Genomic DNA, 22,114 nt, shown 5'->3' with positions numbered 1-22,114 from the left:
GGAAAGTTTGGTCCCTTTAATGTTAAATTTACTTTTTGCGTATTTCGTTACATTTTGAGGAGTTAAGTAAATCGAAAATTTTTTGATTATGAAATATTTTTTTATGAAATGTGTTTATCCAAATGAAATAAAACTTTAAAAATTATTTTCAGTAATTATTTATCAATTTATTTAATAATTGTCGAAAAATTTTGAATTGTATGGAATACAAATTTTACGCTATTTTATGCTATATTATTTTAAATGACAAACTCAAACCTTGAACATAATCGGCCGAATAATTTTAGAGAAATGAAGGTTTAAAAAGGCTTTTTAGAAATTTTATTATCCAGTGAAAACTTGATCATTAGAGCAAAAGTTATTCAGGATAATATTTTTGCTCACCGAACTTGCTCTCTTAGAGAAAATTGCTCTGAATTCTTGATTCTCATTCAAAGAAAATTAGTTCCGCGGCTCCGAACTGAATAATCTTGTTATACGAATACAAAAATCTCATTATGTATTTCATTTGAAATAATGCTTAAATATCAAAGTAACGAACAATACTTCTATTTTGGGGGTGTGGAACGTGTTACACACATGAAAGGGACTATTGAAAAGGAATGATTAAAAATTCTAACTGCATGAACATGAGGAATGTTTTCAAAAAATATTTTTTGGTGTGTATATTGTTTATGTTTTGCATGATAAAATAGGAATTTTTGTCTAAAATATTCCAATTAATTTCGAAAAAAAGCCAATAATAATTTGAAAAGTGAGGAGAATGCTGGGTCGCGATTCCTCAATACAGCGTTTAACGACCAGCTCTCACGTTTAATGGGGTCTCCCTGGCCGAGCGGTGCAAAGCGTGGATGTAGCGGGTTCGAATCCCGCTGTTACCATGAATGTGTCTTCGTGCTGTCTTTCTTATTATGCTATATGTCCTTTTATATGACAAAGGTTTATAAGCCTAAATTGAGCACACAAGCCTGCAAATGTATGTGATTCCAATAAACTAATAATAAACCTATTTGGCATCTCAAATAAAAATTTAACGAGAAAAAACTTAATTATTAATTTTTTTTTCTTTTTCAGTTTGGGTTACAAATTCTAAAAGAAATAAAAGATTGCAATATAATTGTGACCAACTACAACCAAGAGAAAAATCTTCAAAAATAAGTGCAAGTCGCTAAAAGCCGCTGGAATGTAAATTAGCTGTCGGGTCGGTATCGCGATGGTATGTTCTTAGATTTCTTAAATTTTGTAATACAATTAAAAAAGCAACTAAGGCTTGGAAAACTTTCACTGAACGTCAGGTAACGCACAATAAGTAAAATATTTTGAAGCGTATGAAGTTGCCCCTGATACCGTGTTTTCTTTTTCCACATCAAAAGCAGCAAAGTATAGGCCTAGTGGTTTGATTGTAACAAGCTTACACATACCTTGTCATTACCTCATTTACGGGGAGCATGTTATACGTAATACCATCGAGACCGGGGCTTGTGTTTTTACTTCGATACAGTGCTCTCTGTAATTCGGTAAATCTAAAATCACTGTTATATTGACAGAGGCGTCGCGATTTGAAAATTATATTATTCCTTTCGACGTTCTGCTTATGGTGTTGAAACGATTTACTGTAACTCTCGAGACAGCAGCAAATGCATCATCAAGCATATTACAAACGTCTGCAGGAGAAAAGTAAATGGTACCGGTTCTGAAATATCGGAAATTGAAATTCGTGATATATGCCGCTAACTCGCTTGTCTCTCGATCAGACTTCTCTGGGAGATGTAGAAGATGTTATGGACGAGACATAATGGGACCAAGATTCTCTTTGACTTTTGCGTCTGATCTTTCGTGATATAGTTTTTTCCCATTTAAAGGCTATAAGGTTAAGAGTGTAAGGGTAACGGCGGAAGATGTTCCACAAGCGTCACTGCTCTTTGTAGGTAGCTGCGCATTCCTCATTCCACTTCGACTTGCGGTGGCAAGGAAGTGAACTTGACGACTTTGGAATATTTTCTTCTGCCACTTGGAAAATTACAGATGTAACATTATTAACAGCAGCACTTATAGTATTACGAGTTATCATATTCTCCATATCCAGCTCGATGAAATATGAAAGTTGATGGTCATGAACTCATGGGAACAGAAGCAAAATATGATACAATGAGGGGAAATTGATCACTGTTGGGAAGATTTTAACTCGCAGAAAGGTTTATAGAAGGTAAGATAGTGGGTGAACGTAATGCAAGATCAATGGAATGAGACATTCCACTAGGTGGATTAAAGTAACTTTCTTTGCCTTTATTAAGCAAACAGAGATTATGGTCATGGATGAGTTGTTCGATTTTACGCCCCCAGTCATCGGAGGCGGAACTATCCCACAATTCGCTATGACTATTAAAATCTCCGAGCAAAATAAAAGGCGAAGGTAACTGAACTATCAGTGAGTTGAAATCTGTTTGAGAAATGGGTACATGACGAGGTAGATAGACAGACTGAGAGGAGAACAATTTTATGGATTTGAACTATGGTAGCCTGTAATGAGGTTGATAATGAAAGGTGAGCTGATTGAAAAGCTTTTGAAGTTAAAATTGTTACGCCGCCATGAGGATGATTTCCATAATCGAAATTTTGTCGGGAGCGCAAGAGTAATTACGCAATTTAAAACTATGAGATGACATTAAATGAGTTTTCTGCAGAGCGAAACATACAGGCTAATATTTACAAATAATATCCCTGATATCTAAAAGCTTATTTCTTATACCACGACAATTCCATGAGATAAAATTAATAGACATTATAAATGGTTGAAAAATTTTGTAATTAAACGTCAAGTCATACAGAAGGTCATTCTAGTATAAATTCTTCACCGGAAGCGTGAAGAGACACTTTTACGTTACAATCCATCTTCTTCGGAGCAGCAGAAGTGGATTGGTTGACGTATTGATTGTGCTTAGTGTCCTTTTTCTTTCGATATTTGCCTGATTTTAGATTTTAAACAATATCTTCTTACGTTACACAAGGAAAATCCCCCTAACAGCGAACGCATTGTTAAAAACAAGATGCAACTATTTCGATGTACAGTTTGCAAAAATGCGGGCATTACCTTGAATAACTTTTGTTCAAATGATCGGAATTTCAGGAACTATAAGTGTCTATCTTTATGATTCAAATGATTAACCTCAAATACGCTAATTAATTTGTGCAAACGATATTTCAGATAACGAAATTAAACACAAGAACACCTTTTCTCTGAATGAACGTGATTTTTTTTAATTAAAGTAAAAAATATGACTATGGATGGTGTTTTTAATATAAATGTAAACAATAACAATCTCTAGATCAATACCTACTTTAGTTCCTGTTAGAAAGTTTGCAACTGCTTACTACAGCTTATTCTGCTAGGCGATATTTTCAAACGGATAATTTTGTTTTCAATAAAAGAAATAAATTAGATAATTTCTGAGTTTAAATCTGATGTATTTCAGAAGATATTAATGTTATTAAGTAATTCTGGTGAGTTTGAAATGAAAATTTGCTTTTGTTATTTATAGATATATTGTTAAAAAAGGTGACATGGTTGTTAGATTTTGAATAACCCGCTTTTTTGTCAATCCTGATTTGGCCTTTTTCCATTTGTTTATTGCTGTTTGTTCTTGTTGAAAGCTGTGCACCATCTTACGTTAGTGATAGCACCTTAAGCGTTGTAAATACAAGTATTGTTAGCATTGTAAACACAAGTAATAAGTAATCAAATACCACGTTTGAAAGAATCTCAAAGCACAATGATCAAGCTGTGAGCCAAATGGCTTTAAAATACACCGGAAACAGTAACCCGGAAGTATTGGCGGTATGGAGCTTGCAACGTTCCCTAGTGTAGAAAACACCATCCATAGTACTAGGCTACATAATAAAAATGACACCAATAGTAATAATAAATGTGACTAAATTATACAAAACTCAGCAGCGCGACAGCTCATAGAGGGCCAATGCCTACTGTGCCCATCTCTGTTTTCTTGACCTTTGGGCTCTGGGGTGCAGGAGCAGATGTTCCGGTTAGGTGGGTCAGTCGAACGCGAAACCCACAGTGTTTAGTTCCCAAGCATGCTTGGTACTCATTTATCGACCCACTGAAGGGATGAAAGGCTGAGTCAACCTTGCCCGGCCCGAGGATCGAACCAGGGACCTGTGGCACGNTGATTGGGAAGCTTGAGGAGGGGCGTAGTGTGACCAGTGTCGCCGAAGAGTTCGGGATCAACAAAAGTGTTGTTTCTCATGCTTGGAATGCCTTTAAAACTACTGGTACAGCTGTTCGGAAGGTTGGTGGTGGACGTCCAAGGAAACCAACACAAAGAGATGACCGTTACATTGTCCTCCAGGCGAAAAGAAACCATTTTCAGTCAGCCGTTTTCTCAGCAACTGTGCACAGCCACAGGACGACAAGTATCAAGATTTACAATGGCCAGACGCCTTCACAAAGGTGGCTTTTTTGCTAGACGTCCTAAGCGCTGCATACCTTTAAAAGTTAGCCATCGGCGGCACCGTTTAAAGTGGTACAGAGAACACGAAACCTGGACACCTCATCAATGGAGTCGCGTCCTCTTCACAGATGAGAGTCGTTTTAGTGCTACAAGCGATTCTCAACGTCAGTTGATCTGGAGAGAGGTTGGAGCTCAATTTCATCCCAATAACATCGCGGAAAGAAATCGTTACGGTGGTCCTGGAGTTGTCGTCTGGGGTGGCATTATGTTGAACGGGCGGACTTGAGATCTTCGACCGAGGTTCTGTAACTGGAGACTGCTACTGCAATGAGGTAATCCTACCCCATGTGCGTCTGTTCCGAGGGGCCATTGGACCAGACTTCATTTTTATGGATGACAATGCCGGGCCCCACCGTACTGCTAATGTTAAAGAGCTACTAGAAAGTGAAGATATCACACGAATGGATTGGCCAGTTTACTCTCCAGATCTAAATCCCATAGAGCATGCGTGGGATGCATTAGGGAGACGTCTTGCGACACGACAGTATCCTCCTGGTAACACCCATCAGCTGAAAAATGCGTTAAAGGAGGAATGCAGACGTTTACCGCAAGATTTCCTGGGTAATCTGGTGCTTAGCATGGAGAGACGATGCCAAGCAACAATTACAGTAAGGGGAGGGCATATCCCATACTAGGGAACATCTGCCAGTTGTACTTACGCTTCTTCAGGCAATCATGTGTAACGCCACTATATGTCAAATAAAGCCTTTTTTGTTCCATACCCTACTTTAAGCTTTATATTCATTTCTGCTCCATTATTCTTTTACCATCGTTTAAGTACAAAATAAAGTACGTCATATTCAAATTTCATGTTAATCGGATGATTTCTTGTAGAGTTATGACAAAAAACGCACTTGTTGCTTAAGTTTTGCACACCAGTGTACTTGTCACCTATAATCGCTTCTTGTTCTGATTGCAAGCGATAATAACCACTTATGATCAGAAATAATTGTTTCAAGAGTACTTGTAATAATGATTACAAATAGTTTATCGCTATATAGTTTTATCTGTAGTTAATGACAGTTGTAATCGATTACAGTAGTCGCACCCATTTTTATTGAGCAGTATTTTTTCAAGAAATTATTCATTTTGAATTTATTCTTGACTAATGAATGAGAAATAAAGATAGTTCATATAGAATAATTTTATCCTTATGCAAAATATTTCTGACTAATGAACGAAATTTTACTTATTATTCAAGAGTAATTTGAATAATTATTCTTTAGTTTTAATGCATTATTCTGAATGACAAATGCTCATTTCCGTATATTTCACTATTTTATAATTACTCTAATTCATCTTTTATAATAAAATTACATTTTTCTTAAACATAAGTTTAAAAGTCGAGAAAAAAATAGGTAAGTAAATTTAAACTAGAAATGAGTAAAATAAATTCTAATTTTTGTTAGGAAAATAACTTAAGGAATTCACAAAACAAGTATATATACATTGTTATTTTAAAATTTATGAAGATAACAGTTTTAAATAAATAAATAAAAAAAGTGGAGAAAACTAAGAACATAACAAGAAGAAATTATTGTAACTTGATATTATTGTAATGCATATCAGGCGTCCATTTATTCAACACTTATTTCATTTTTTCAATCACCTATTAAAACTTCTTCAACGATAATGTTGATAAAAATAATAAATAAAAAAAAAAGATTCAAGCAATACATTTTATTTCCCGTAAATTACAGATAAAGGAAGATATCTGTTAATTGTGAAACTACTGATATACAGCGTAAATTGGAAGCCAAATTCGATTGTTACTTTTTATTTTTAAGATAATTTAAATCAGCATTCGACATTTTTAAAAGTTTCTCATTCTATTTTCACATTTTGATACCTTACCACGTAAAAATATCTTCCCATTTTGAAAAATTCAGAAAGGCTTTAAAAGGTAATTATTGCTTCTTTATTACTTTCTTAAACAATAAGCATTTGTTTTTTAAAATCATAATTTAAGTTTTTTTTTTCAGATTTTAAGATTTAAAAAATATTAAGTGTTGAGTTTCTCTAATTGATAATAATTTTGATACATGATATATATATATATATATATAATATATATAGACATTAAACTAATTATAACATTGCTTTAAACCACGAATTTTATAAATTGTTTGCAATGTAACAATTATTTGAAATTAATTCTAAAAAAAGAGANAGATTTTGAATATATATATATATATATATATATGTAAAATGATGCAGTCGGACCGAGCAGGGAAATAATATAAGCTTTTTACGTTACATATATATATAATATTAATATGAATAATATATAATATAATATTGATATGAATAATATAGATATACTGTGTAATTTTGCATTCGAATTCTTCTCTATTGCTACCTTTCATTTTTAGGATAATTTAGGCAAGCATTCGAAAATTTTGAAATTTTTATTTTCCTTTTTCACTTTTTGTCTTTTCCTATTTTGAAAAATTCAAAATGCTTTGAAAGTGTTTTGAATTATTGCCTTTCTATTGCTTTCTTAAACAATAATCGAATTTTTTTTTAATATAAATTTTGATTATTTTTAAGATTAAGATTCCGAAAAATGTTCAATGTTGAGTTTGTATTTTTACAATAATCTTGCAGGATTATCTGTTAGTTGTAAGACTATTGATATACAGATTAATTTGATAGCCAAATGCTCTGCTAAGGCCCCCACATAATTGCAAATCTAAATACACGGTTTTCAAAAAAACGTCATCAAAAATTAAGTCAAAAACACAGAGGGATGGACAAAATAATGGAAACACTTTTATACTAATAACTTTTCTTCATATTTCTCACGAGATACTTAAAGAATCATTTTATAAATTCGGAAATTTTTCGATCATGCAATTTCTGATACTTATAAATAAAGTTTTAAGATTTTAAAGGTTTGAGGGACCAACAATGAATTACAAAAGGAAAATATTGATTTTGAACGCCCTATGTCCAAAATGTAGCAATACATTTATAACTTTCAAAAATTATTTTGGTTATTATTTGAAATAATTACATAAAATTTCGTAAGTCAGACTTAAATATTTATAGAAATACGGACTTTTTTTTATAAAAATTTCATTTTTTTTTTCTTAGTTTTTGCTTACTTCTTAGTTTTTGCCATAACTTTAAAAATATTCAATACGAAAAAAAATTTGGGCAATTTAAAATTAATTACAAAATAGTATTTTTTAAAATTTGAAAAAAATTCTTTGAAAACTGCACTAATATATAAATACTTAGAGCAGTTTGATACTGCACAAGTAAAACAAATTTTCATAATTTTGTTGTGAATCTAATAAAAAGTCCGATTTGCGAATATCTTAAACATTTAAGAAATTTCAAGCAATTTCCTAAGTTACTTTTGTAGTTAGAAAAAACTTAAAATGATAAGGAGTTTTCTATAAACATTATTTTTACATCACACAAAATTCAATAACCAATTATAATATTTTACGATAAACGATCATGCACCGAAATACGATTGTATAAGGACAGAAGTGATGCTTTTATTGGGATGATCACCAATAATGCTCGTGTAATTTTTACTAAATTTTGAATGGTACAGAATTAAATTTTTGGGGGAAATGAAACTTGTGACAGAATTTATCACAGGTGCAATTCAATTTTTGAAAGTTTTACGCAGATAAACGATGAAACTGGTGGTAGAATGCCATCAACGACGAAAGTGTGAAGCAATGCATGTGACTGAGTTCTTGAACTCATCCATGTTAATGTTTCTAACAAAGCTGACATTAAACATTCCTAAAAGTTCTGGCAGGACGACAATATCAAATATTGTAAACCTTCTATTAGTCAGAAAGAGCCTTGCGTGTTTTTTAAACCTGGGAATTTCAATGGAAGTAATGTATCTGGTCAAAAAGAGCCTATTTTAAAACATTTTAATTTATTAAACATATCTAATCAAAAATTAATTTTTAAAAATTTTGGAGAACATTTGCAACGAAATGTGATGCTACCTGTATGACTAAAGTCTTGAAGTCAGACAGTTAAATTACATTTGTTTAGCACATTAATTAAAGCAAGCATTAAACACTCAAAAAAGTTCCAGCTGGACAAAGTGGGCGATTGTAAATTTGCAAATTCACCATGTTCGTCATTCAACTCCTGACCAATATTAACTGCCAACGGTTCTGCAGCCACTCTACGATGCAAGCTTTTGCTTCCACACTTGATGAGTCCAATGAAAGGACATCTATTTGGTCAGCTGACAAAGTTCATGAAGCTTATACCAATGATTTAAAAAACATTCCAGAAGAGACCTATCATGACGAGTTCTGGAAATGTTGTTGAAAGCAATTATTAAATCTTATTATTTTGAAATCTTTTAATGTTTCATACTGATCTGATAAATAAAGATTTTCATGAAACCTTGTTAATATACTTCATACTAAATCCAGGTATTTGATCCATAAGAAAGACATTTGGGATGAGACTTTTTTTAAAGAAGATTTTTTTAATTCTTGTTTTCGAACTATTGAATTATTTTGAAGTTATTTCAGAGTAAATAGTGTCTAAGAAAGCAATAGCAGTGTAATTTTGATAAAAAATTATTATCAGTTGTAATCAATTTTCAATTAAAAATGGAGGAATAATTCTATAAATTATCAAACTCTTGTATAAAAAAAGTTCATATAAGCTTATTTCGTATAGGCGTAAGAGATATTAATCAGGTTGCATGTAAACGATTCACCATATTTTACTACTTATATTTCATTTATAATATAATATTTATTTACTTATATAATATTTATTTACTTTTATATATTTTATCAATATTGGACACTATATTTTGCAGATATAAAAAGGAAGGAAAATGAGTTTTATGATGTGGAAAAAAAGCAAGAGAGAAGACACAGAGGAGCATACAGAAAACGGATGTTTCATTAGTTATATATCAGAGCCACCTACTTTACAACATATAGCTGCAGTGTCTACAGCTAGCAGACTATGGTCAGAATTAGATATAAAAGAAGACATAAGACAATATTCAGAAAGCTATGGTTTCGATTCTAGAACTTGGTCGGCTGAGAAAATTTACAAGGAATATGAAAATAGAGTGTTAAAAAAACTTGCTGACATGGTCTTGCCACATACACTAAAATGCAAAGTTTCAAAAAATTTTCTACCAATAGGATTGCAGTTGTTCAAAGGTTTTGCAAAAGAAATCGAAGAATATTACTGTTATGGAGAAATTGTTCCGAATGAGGACAAAGGATATTGCAGATTTTATGATATCTTCAAAATGGGAGGTTCAGTCTACTGGACAATGGAAGGAATTATTGATAACGTAACATCTCTGAAAGAACTCATTAATAATGGAGATCAGAAAAAAGATTTTTATTGCTTATATGAAGTAGCCTGTAAATACTGCCTTGAAGAATGCCTCCCATATCTATGGGGTAAGATATCAACCGACAAAAAGAATGAACTTGATTACATCTATAAAAATTATGCTTATCACATAATTGCATATTGGACTGCTTCTATGGAAAACAAATTGCTAAATTTGTTTGACAAGTTAAAGCAAAGTGATGTCGATAACATCTATGACAATGATCTTAGTATTGAACAAAACATGATTTCACTGTCTATTTTTGCTAAAAACCCATACTCTCTCAAGTATTTTTGGAATAAACTGAAAGAAAATGAAAGAATTGTATACTTAGAAAAATGGTTGAACCTTGCCATAAGTAAATATTCAGATTGGGAAAGACATGAATATCTAAGCTGCAACGATAAAACGAATAGTTTATGTTTTTTGTTATCACAATTGAATGATAAAAATCAACAAAAAGAGTTTTTTCAAGCTCATTCAAAAAAAATTTTGAAAGCTTTATTTTATGATTGGCCATGGCAAAGATTCTTTTTGCCCACATTCTGTATAATATTGGACTGCGTTTCAGAGGAAACTTTTGTTGAAATAATGCCACGTATTTTTGAGGAAATCAGAGAAGGGAACGAAATTATAATTGAAGTGTTTAGGGAAATTTGGATGAAAAGCCCATTAAAATTAAAGAAATCATTGATTCAGTTCTTAGAGTATTCTTCAGGCATATTCTTATGTCGTTTTATTGCTGTAGATGATGTTGAAACTATATGTATGATTTTAAAATGCGCTACTGAGAAAGAAAGTAAAAAGATTCTTTTTAATATGATTAAGAGTTATGGATTATTTTCGACTTTGCGTTCGAACAAACTGAGTTTAATTGACACTTTAATGACGAAGTATCTGACTTCAAGTGACGACATCGAACACTTCAAGTACAGCGTGATGGTAGAGTACGGACAGGATTTGTGCAAAGCTTGGATATGTGAAAATGATTTTCAAGCAATTGAAACACTATTCACGTGGAGTTTTAAATCAGCAAAAGAAGTTCGGGAATTTAAGGGAAAAATATTGGACAAGAATAAAATCTACAAGTCTTTAGTTTGCATGGGTGATTATGATCTAATTGATCGTTTCATGAATTGGCATTTTGAAAATGAAGGCGATATTTATAAATTCAAAAAAGCATTTATCCACGAAGTAGATGATGATGATGGTTCTTCTATATGTTCAGATTTATTATGGGATTTAAGTGCTCAAAATCAAGGGTGGGAAAATTTTGAGAAATTTGTCAATTATAATTTTTGTTCCCCTGAAGAAGTAACAGAATTTAAAAATACGTTCCTGGAATCAGTAATATCTTTTTTAGAATATTACAGATATGAATTTGCTCATAAATTCGTAATGTGGTGCCTCGGTTCTGTCGATAAAGTCAATCGTTTCAAAAATTCATTTGTGACTTCTGAGAAAGGAATGGCATTTTTGGTGCGTGCTGTGCATGAGGATTATCCTAATTTTTACCACCCGAATGAATTAATTAAATGGCTTTCTATCTCAAAAAGGACAGCTGTAAAACTTAAATGCAAATTGGATAACATCGAACCTTTTTCGGATTACTGTAGCGAAACTGTTGCGGACTATAAAAGGTGGGCGTTGTTTTATATGTTAGACAAACATGCTGAAGGCGACAACACAGAATACAAGGAGGATTCTGACAGTATTGACAAAAATAGTGATATAACAGTAGAAATCATGAAAGCATTCAAAAACAGAAAATAAGAAAATGTTTTTGTTCTTTCAAACTTATCAGCTATTTTATTTTTAAATATAATAAAATGAATTTGTATCTTTTATGAGAATGCGATCCATACGGTTCTACAATTTTTCAGTATTTTAAGTGTGCTTGTTTTAATTATTTGTTTTTAGAGTTCTTGAAACCGTTAAATTATGATCATTGATAATCATGATTGCTTGTGATTGTACATTATGATTACTTATAGTCACGATGCTTGTTAACAAACATTTTGGTTACTTGTGATCATGTTCACCTATAATCGATTTTTGTTGTGATTACAAGTAATCATGGGCAATTTTTGTCAAAATTTATTGTTACTTGTTACTGAGACTAGTAATAAATTTGTAATCATGATTACATGCAATCATGACGGGGTTAAGATTTAAAGTAGTTTAATGTCATGTACTTTTTATATGTAGTTAATAACAGTTGTAATTGATTACAGCAGTCTCTTCCCATTACTGTTGAGCAGTATTTCAAGAAATTTCGCATTTTAATTGCATTCTTGACTAATTAATGAGAAATAAAGACCAAAATTACTTAATTTAATCTTTATTCAAATATTATTTAACTAATCAATATATTTTTTTCCATTATTCAATAATTTTTTGGATTTTGACTACGTTCAAATAAACTGGAAATCAATCAAGATGATTCTTCTATTTGTTCAGATTTATTATGAGAAAAAAGCGTTTGCAATCATAGATGGGAATATTTTGAAAAATTTGTCAACTACAGGTCTTCTACTCCAGAAGAAGTGGCAGAGCTTTAATATATATTTTTGGAATCAGTGGCTTCTTTTTTGACAAGTTACAAATTTGAATTTGCTGACAAATTCGTAAAGTGGTGCCTCGGTTTGTTTGCTGAAATCAATTAATACAAAAATTTATTTATATCAATACAGATCATGGTGGTCTTCAAGAATGGACTATAGGAAATCAAAATATACTTTCCAGACTTTGATGCTGTTTTATTTTGAAATAAATTGAAAATGGTGGAGTAATTTTTACAAGAAAGTGATCCACGCTCTTCAGTCAGTTTTCTCTAAAGGAACGTTTGTTGCTTAACAACGGTGACATATTGACGACAAGTAACATTTTGAAAGCAAAATCAACTACTAGTTGACCGTAAAGCCGGATGCAAAGTATTGACATCGATCTTGATTAACATAAAAAGAAACCGTTTTCCATCCCAAGAAAATATTTTAAATTTTTCTTCCTTACTCAGGAACAAGCATTACTCATTACATAATTACAATAACATCCTGACTAGGATGATAGAGACGAATGTTTATATTGAAAACAAAACATTTAAGAAGCTTCGGATATAACATTCTGTCTTTTAGGCTGGAGTATGGATTTGAATTAAAAAAAATCTCTTACCTTATGCTGTTGATGCCAAAATTGCTTAACAAGCTTTTTCATGTTAAAACCTGCTTAATAACAGAGGGCGTGTCTTCAATTGAAAGCCATTTTTCTTAGTTAAATAGTGGTAAGGTAATAAAGAAGAAATTTACCACCAAATAAGGTTCTTATTGTATTTTATTGAAAATTCGAGTTTTGATAGTTATGGTAATTTTTTTAATTTTGAATGACGAGCATGCACATCATACGCACTGCAATAGAATACACGTCAAACGCTTTTAACTGGTTAAAGTTGATTTTCAATCAGAAGGCACTTAAATTATCTGCTTTGTATCCATTAGATATTAAATTTAAGTAACTAGAGCTTTATTTTCAAGCAGGTGAAGCAAGTTAGATTGAGTGAAAATGTAGTAATAGCTGAAAACTAATTTAGACTTTTTTCCTTTTTCTTACCTATTAAAATTCTTATCTATACGTTTATTTCTCTACTTGCAAATGCTTACGATATAAAAATTGTTTAAGCATATTCTAAGTTAAATATTAGATTTAAAAAAGGATAAGAAATCCAGATTATTTTTGTCTATAAACGAGCAAAAATGCACTATTTAAAAAAGACAAATTCGTTTGGTAAAAAACAAATATTCGCCTTACAATTCTAATCGTAAAATTTGTTAATAAAGATTTGATAAAATATTTGGGAGACGTGAGCGTTTTTGTAAGTATAGTTTTAAGCTAAATTCATATTTTTTTTAAAGATAACATAATATTTAGAATTTAATAAAAATAGAAAAAGTTTAAATGGAAAACTTATCTTAGGAACTGATAATTAGGCTGGTTTGGTTAGTTGAAATAAATAAGAAAATTACGTTCGCATAAGTAATTTGCCGCGTAAACTAATAAATAAAATCACTTGTCAGTCAAGAGAGCGATTCAAAGAACAAATCGAATCATTTTTGTGACTGAAAGGCTTAAGTAAATTAAACTTTCTATGCAAAACTAATTTTCGCAATCTCACATAATTGGTGCAAAAGTAGAAAATAGTAGACTGCTAACTCGCGGTGGATCAGTACTTTAGGCGCTGAACTATCATTTTAAAGAACTGGAGTGCGATATCCTGTGGTGATTTTAACCCCACCCAGCTTAAAATGGATAGGTACCAGCTAGCCCGGGAAGAAAACACTATCGACTCTCAATTTGTTACCACCTTCATACCGTTGGTCACGGAATAGTGGAGTTTTGTTGTTGTTACTTAAGCTACTTTGTCAGAGCAAGCCTGCTTGATCAAGCGAATTTTTGAGGCAGAGAGGGTTCCATCTACGTCTTCAGCCACAGACATACGTCACAGCCCGTTTTACAGGGAGGACACAGTCTCACATCATCCATTCATTCGCAGATCTTAGTTTTGACCTGAACCAGAACACGATCAATCTTCTAACCATTATCCAAGATGTATTGATTTGTTATGCGATCTTGGAGGACTGTGTGACCTTGACAAATTCAGCACCAGTCAATTTTGACAAAATTAGACAAATTAGACTGCAGTGATCGAACTCTCTGGCCCAACGCCCTACCAACCAGGCTATCCCAGTCCAATTGGGGTGGGTGAAGTGAATAAACTAGAAAAATAAACTTGGTATTTGTTGATTTGTTGTTACTAGAAAAATGAGCTATTATTCGTTTATGAAATTTTTATTAGTTAAAAATATTATGCTGTGTAGCACTTTTTTGAATTAATGAATAAGTTATTACGTTAAAGAAAAAATATCGATGGACAACTCAATACTTCAGTATTATAACAAATTTTTAATCACTAATAATAATTTCGTTAGTTTTCTTAGCCCTGAAATTTATGTTTAATCCTTTAATTTAATATTCCTTATAAGAAAAACAATCTTAACAATACTTTTAAACACAACTTAAAAAATGCATTTTCGTGAAAGATTTGTAGCACATTTCGTTCTTGAATTAAAATAACCTGTCAGAACACTTTTTATTATTACCAGAATACTTTTTTACCAGTCACGAACCTTTGGAGCTCCAGAAATTTCCTTGGAAGTGATGTATCCACAAAGAAGAAGCATGTTTTGAAACCTTTTAATGAGTTGTACCGATCCGATCAATAAACATATTTATAGATCGACTCATCGGCATTGACTTTAGATAAACATTGTAAATATTCCTCTTCAGCTATAGTATTTGAGCCATAAAGGAAAAACTTCCATTTGAGATAAACCTCTTCTTTTATAAGAAATTTTTTTATTTTCGTATTTTGAAGTTTTAATTATTTGAAGTCATTTCGGTGTGAAAAAAAATGCCTAAAAACAGTGCTAGTGTGATTTTTAATTAAACTAATTTCATTAATAATCAATTTTCACTTAAAATTTCAGGAACTAATCTGCAAATTGATATGAAGAACTCTTTTATAGAAAAGTTCTTAAAATCTTTACGAAATTTTATTTCGAAAAGATCTTTGATATATTTATTAGGTTGCATGTAAGCGATGCATCATATTTTAATGCTGATTAAAACTCTTATTAATATTGATAACTATATTTTTTAGATATAAAAAGAAAAAAAAATGAGTTTTATAATGTGGGGGAAAAAAAAGACAGAAAATTCAGAGACTCACACAGAAAATGGATATTTCCTTAATTACATATCAGAGCCGTCTAATTTACAACATAAAGCTGCAGTATTTATAGCTAGCAGACTATGGTCAGAGCCAAATACGAAAGGGAAAATAAGACAATACTCAGAAAGCTGGATTTTGATTCTAGAACTTGGTCATCTGAGAAAGTTTATAAGGAATATGAAAATAGAGTGTTAAAATAACTTGCTGATATGCTCTTACCAGATACACCAAATTTTTAAATATCTTCCTACCAACAGGATTGCAGTAGTTTAAAGGTTTTTCAAAAGAAATGGAAGAATATTATTGTTAAGGGTATAGCACGTTAAAGGGCATAGCAGGTTTTATGATATTTTCAAAATGAGAGATTCTGTCGACTGGAGGATGAAAGGAATTATTGATAGCGTTACATCACTGAAAGAACTCATTATGGGGATCAGGAAAAGATTTTTATTGCTAATATGAATTACCCTGTAAGTACTGCTTTGAAGAATGAATTTCATATGTATAAGGAAAGATATCACCCGAACAAAAGAATAAACTTTTTTCCATGTATGAAAATTGTAACTATCTGGACTGCTACTATCAAAAATAAATTGCTAATTTTTTTGACAACTTGAAACAAAGTGACGTCGTTAACATCTATGACAATAATCTCAGTATTGAATAAAACAAAATTTCGCTGTCTATTTTTATGAAGAACCCATACTCTCTCTTGTATTTTTAGAATAAGCTGAAAGAACATGAAAGAAAGGTTTACTAAGAAAAATGGTTTAAACCATGTAATACGTAGATATTCGCAAAGGGAAAGACATGAATAGGAAGGGTGCAACAAGAAAACAAATAGTATATGTTTTTCGTTATTCACAAAATTTTAACCTAAACTATTTAACTAAAAAAGATCGATTTTTAGTTAAGTAATTTAGGTTTAATGTTGAATTTAAAAAAAAAGAAATTATGATTATTTCTGTTGTGAACAAGAAAAAAAAAACACTTTTTACAAGAGACATAAAATCGTTAGGTAACAAATTTCCATTTTACAATTTTAATTGTGAAATTTTTAACGAAAAATAATTTCATAAATTTTTTAAAAAAACATTAGAATTTGGTAAGTTTAATAACGAGATTAATGTAGATTATAAAAGCCGAGGATTTCTTTATCTTTTGGATGAACATACTGCTGGCAACACAACAGCATTGAAATTCCTATCCGTGTAAAATAAAAAATGTTATATTAGTGGTTTCTAATTTTTTCTCTTAAATTTCTGCATCTTGTATAAGGCATGGAAATTTTTGTGTAACAATAAGATTCTTTTAGTATGGGATAAGTAGAAATTTCACAGGGTATTCAATAATGATCACTCTTAATTCATATTCTTCATTACAAGTGTAAAATAGGTACATTAATGGTCGCAAAGAAAAATTTAAACGTGGAAAGTGAGGAAGATGTGGCATCAAAAACTTTGTGGCTCCCGGAGGAAACGAATATAAGTTAAGGTGAACAGGAATAATTCGAAAGAAATTTTCCGCCTTTTACTTAAGATTTTGATGGCGTGTCTGTTTTTTCTCGCTAGATCTGTATACTTTTCTGTTTTTATTTCTGACAATGCTAAGTATGGTGACCATTAAAGAATGATCTGTATATTTCAAAATATCATAAAACATAATATTCATATAAAAATAAAGGAAGCATTCATTGCAGAAAAGAAAATTGGTTGAAGAGTCAAATGAAAAAATTAAATAAAGACAACCTCTCTGCCAGTCAAAAAGAAAGTAAATCGAAAAAAAAAATTATTTTTTGGTTTTGCTTAGTTTATGAACACGGCTCTAATTTTGTTCCCGAAGTTAACAAATTTTCATTTTCTGATGAAAATAATAATTCTTGCAATTATTTTTCGCAACCACGTCACACGAATAACTGTAACATATATGAAAAGCAATAGAGAAGAACGATTTTTGCTCATTTTTCACAAAACCCAAAACGATTGGATCACCATCTGCTGCATTTTGTGAAAAATTGATTTTTGGGAAAAACTAATATCTGAGAAATCAGTAATATAGTAAATTGGTTCTCCTCGAGACCTATTATACAATGCAGATGGGCAATGCTGTGTAAAAATGGCTCCCGACTTCTTACTCAAAATCTACTTTAATGGGCCTAAAACATTTTTTCCCTTTCATTTGTAAAAAATTTGTTTAATATTGTGTTTAAGTATTGTATAAATTGACTACTAATTAGTTTCGTTTTGGAGAATGTCTCTAGAAAATCAAAACTGTTGTCAGCTACTGAGAGTGGACAAAATAAACAGTGCTATTATCAATTTTATAAATAAAATAGTATAAAATATTGCATTTCTTTAAAGCAATTATTTCAGAGTTCGAACTATTAGGTGGTATTCCTCACCTTTCTAACAGAAAAATGAGACCAAACATGGTAGAAATTAAAACATGCCTTAAGCGTTGTTTAGATGTTGATTTTTATATGCATTCATATACGATGTTGAGAATAAATACTCATATGTACCAAATGTGATTAACTAAGTGTGAGAAAAGTCATTGCACTTTATTTAACTTTAAAAGCTTATAACAAAGCTTTTTTTTTCTACACTCATGTGAAAGAAATACTTGAAGAATTGTTTGTTTCTTCCAAAAAGTTTGTTTTTGACTTACGATCTTAATCCCATGGTGGGATAAACCATAAAGTGCATAAGACTATTAAAAATGTCTTGATTTGTAAATGGAGGTAGCTGAAGAGCGTAACTAGGCACAACAAATATATATGCGTTAGGAGATATATCCAAATTGTATGGAACATAGTCATTTTCGGCTGACTGGTTACAATAAGCATTTTCTTTGTTTTCAACTTCATTCGGAAATCCTGATTTCGACTTCTCAGAATTATAAAATGCCGCATCAGCAGGTAGCCAGCCATTTTGAACGTAAGAATGATAAGGTGCCGAAACTTCTAAGAAATGGTTTGATGAAGAGTGTTTAGACTTTTCGTTGTCGTTCCTACTTAAATCTAGAGTCGAAATTTTGCAGTTCTTTGGCGTCGAATTTGCAAGTCCACAAAGAGTAGAATTATGTTTGTCTTCGAGTGGAACCTAAAAGATAAGAAATATTAGATCCGTACCTAAACCTCATCATAAATGTGTGTGCATAAAGCAAACGGGTTAAATTAAAATTATTTGCAAGCATACTTACAGATATCAGAGTATTTTGCTTAAGCAACAAAAATATTCTAATTCAATTATAGTTTGTTCACTAGGAGTTGGCCCTTGGTTCCACCTCCTCAGACGCAGAGCTCATTTCAGAGCGGGAGTAAGAGGAGAAACATCTCCGCTCTTGAAAATGAGACAACCCTTAATGCACGCCAAGCGCAAACAGTGGATTCTTTTACACTCTCTTACTTCGTTTTATCATCCTCATTATACCTTTCGTTACTCTAGCTAATTAAATATATTTTAAGTTTAAAAACTGCTTTCCCAGCAAAATGTCTCAAAAAGGATAAACTAATCACCATAGATGGCAACGTTACTTTTAAAAAGTAACGAGTAAAAGTACAAGTATTTTTAAAAAAAGTAACGAGTAAAAAGTAAAAAGTTCTTATTTTANTAAAGCAAACGGGTTAAATTAAAATTATTTGTAAGCATACTTACAGATATCAGAGTATTTTACTTAAGCAACAAAAAATTCTAATTCAATTATAGCTCTTTCACCAGGAGTTGGCCTCAGACACAGAGTTCATTTCAGAGCGGGAGTAAGAGGAGAAACATCTCCGCTCTTGAAAATGAGACAACCCTTAATGCGCACCAAACGCAAACAGTAAATTCTTTTGCACTCACTTACTTCGTTTTATCATCCTCTATTATACCTTTCGTTACTCTAGCTAATTAAATCTATTTTAAGTTTAAAAACTGTTTTCCCAGCAAAATGTCTCAAAAAGAACAAACTAATCACTCAAAAGAACGAAATATCATCAAATTTATGAAATATTTAATGTTAAAAAAATACACATAAAGATTGCGAAATAAATATTTTTGTCATATGATCGCCAAATAGCAACCTTGTTCAGGATTGTTCCCATCCTTCTCCTAAAAATAGCGAATTAGTAGCGTCGGATACCACGTGATGAAGGCGGAGTCAAGTGCCAACTCCTGGTAAACAAACTATAATGTCAAAGTTGTTTTGACTTCAGACAAATTATTACATTTTAAAAATTAAGCAGACTATAGTTAGCGAGACTTTGTACTAAGGTAGTACTTAATTTGCATTGCACTAGAACTGCACAATGAGGTATTCGCGAGCGCAACACTCGAATATGCCATCAGGGCAGAATACAGGTTCCATATCTTGAATCTCCTTCCTTTCCCTCTTCTCCACGACTCCGTTGTATACAAATGAACTACAATGTACTTCATAATAAAGACTTCAAATGAGTATTTTTTATATATTCTTAAATTATCGCCAAGTTAACGATGTTTGAATGTCCTTTCAAATCTGAGTATACCATACACAGAGACTTTTTCAGAAAGGATTGGTTGCATTATTTGCTATATAAACTTGTATTAAAACTTGCACGTTCCCGTTATTTGTATCGCAATATTAAATTAGCAGTTTTACTTATGCGGAATACACAAACTTTGATGACAAATATATTCAGAACTAAAATTAAAAAAGTTAATTAAATTCTATATATATATATCTATATTTTAATAAAATTATTTTATGTTGGAAAATATTTATATACAATAATAAAATTTTAATATGGATTTCGAGGCTATTATCAATTTTCCTTGTTAGCACATCAAAAAAGTACAGCTGCAAATAAATAACAATAGTTGAAAAAGAATTGAAGCGAAGAAAGTGAAAACGATTCCAGAAACTCGCCATTATTAAGATCGTTTGGCAAAAAGTGTTTTTTTTTTTTTTTCGAAGTATTATTTTTAAGAAAATAAGATATCAAGAAAAATTTTTCTAAGAAATAGTTCTATGGTGATTGTTTGAAAGATAAAATTTGTTACAGTTGCTTTTGGAATGAAATTAATTCCAAATTTTGTAAAATTTTACAATGTTTCGTAAAAAATTATGTTGAGTTGTTTCTAGATTGTTCAGTTTATATTAGAAGACATTGGCCTTAAATGCAGAAAAAATAATAATAAATGAATAAATATGCAAGCAATAACCTCCAAAACTAATGAAAACTATGTAAATTTTAAAATTTTGAATTAAAAAAAAAGTCTTTGAACAAAATATTTGCTTTTCAATCCAAATACGAATTCTTGGTAACTGCGTCAAAATCTTATTTTTGACCGATAGATGCTTAAAAAACGCATTATCGTTTGATAAACACATATTTAGATAGAACCAACTTATGATTAGCTGAAAGTGCAAATTTCTATTTTATTATTATCCATTTAGAATGTTAAAAAAAATTTAATGGATTATGATTTCTAGTAAGAAAATAAAAATTTTAAGAAGTAACGAATAAATAGTTGAACTATCTTATCGGGAAATAATTGTTTCTCGATTTAGTCCATTTCTTAAAAAAAGAATTGACCTTGAAACTATAAAAAAATAGTAACTTTACCGCCAAAACATTAAACGTATATTTAAATCTTTGATTGATACAAAGTTACAATAACATACAATGGATGATTACTTAAAAACTTACTTTGCTCTTTGAAACGGTTGAAAAATTGTCTGGTTTTGCGTCATAGGGAGATCCAGGTTTTCTGTGAATTTTGTACAATAAATCTTTTCGATTCCTGATAAAGAAGGGTTGCTTAAACTCGTGTAGCTCTTCATTAAATCTATTGCATTTCTTAAAACCATATAAATTTAGCTGCCGAACAAAACTATTGATATTGTTAGTTTTGAAAGCAGCATTTTCTCCACTCAAAAATTCTTGTTTAAATATTTCATAGACTAAAAATATTGAATCGCCATTATTAGTCCATCCGATGGCTCCACTTTTACAGTTATTAACTATGCACCATAATTTTTCAGGAAACTTCATGTTTAACGAAATATTTTTGTCGTTTTGAGATGTTAAATTCAGATTCTAAAATAGAACGACTTCGAATTAGAACGTGCAAACGAAAAAGAACGTGAGAAAACGAACAAACGTTGCCATTCGAAATGGAAATTATTTATATAACGATTTTAAACTTTAAAAATATTAATGCAAATAACATTTACGTTCTAACCGCTAGCTTCTTATTTTTTTGAAATTTGATTTTATGCTTATTATAATTAATAGTATTTCATGACAATATATATTTAATTGCTTAGTGTCATTCAGACTTTTAATCAATGCATTTTAAATTTCATGTAGAAACATTTTTTTCATCTAATTTAAGTCAGCATAATTTAAATTTAATTAGCATTCTGTGGTTATTACACATGTTTCTAAGATAGTATAATTACTACTTGCAATGTTTGAACGCA

The 22,114-nt window shown here is 31.0% G+C and overlaps 2 protein-coding genes across 2 annotated transcripts; one reads left to right on the top strand and one right to left on the bottom strand.

Moving 5' to 3' along the window:
• The first annotated feature begins 6,334 nt into the window (after nucleotides 1-6,334).
• LOC107453485 (uncharacterized) lies at nucleotides 6,335-12,215 on the top strand. Its single transcript, XM_016070346.3, has 2 exons — nucleotides 6,335-6,429; nucleotides 9,346-12,215. Exon 2 carries the CDS (start codon nucleotides 9,364-9,366, stop codon nucleotides 11,653-11,655), a length of 2,292 nt encoding a protein of 763 aa, XP_015925832.2. The 5' UTR covers nucleotides 6,335-6,429; nucleotides 9,346-9,363; the 3' UTR covers nucleotides 11,656-12,215.
• A 6,030-nt stretch (nucleotides 12,216-18,245) lies between these two features.
• LOC107453479 (heat shock transcription factor, Y-linked-like) lies at nucleotides 18,246-21,783 on the bottom strand. The gene is made up of 2 exons (XM_016070335.3): nucleotides 21,339-21,783; nucleotides 18,246-18,768 (listed from the first exon to the last, which is right to left on the bottom strand). The coding sequence occupies exons 1-2, from the start codon at nucleotides 21,681-21,683 to the stop codon at nucleotides 18,331-18,333; spliced, it is 783 nt and encodes a 260-aa protein (XP_015925821.2). The 5' UTR covers nucleotides 21,684-21,783; the 3' UTR covers nucleotides 18,246-18,330.
• Between the last annotated feature and the right edge of the window lie 331 nt (nucleotides 21,784-22,114).

This window comes from Parasteatoda tepidariorum, chromosome 1 (genome assembly GCF_043381705.1).
Source record: "Parasteatoda tepidariorum isolate YZ-2023 chromosome 1, CAS_Ptep_4.0, whole genome shotgun sequence".
Classification (NCBI taxonomy): Eukaryota; Metazoa; Arthropoda; class Arachnida; order Araneae; family Theridiidae; genus Parasteatoda; species Parasteatoda tepidariorum.
Note: the sequence above shows the minus strand (reverse complement) of the source record. Positions and strands in the feature narration are given on the sequence as shown.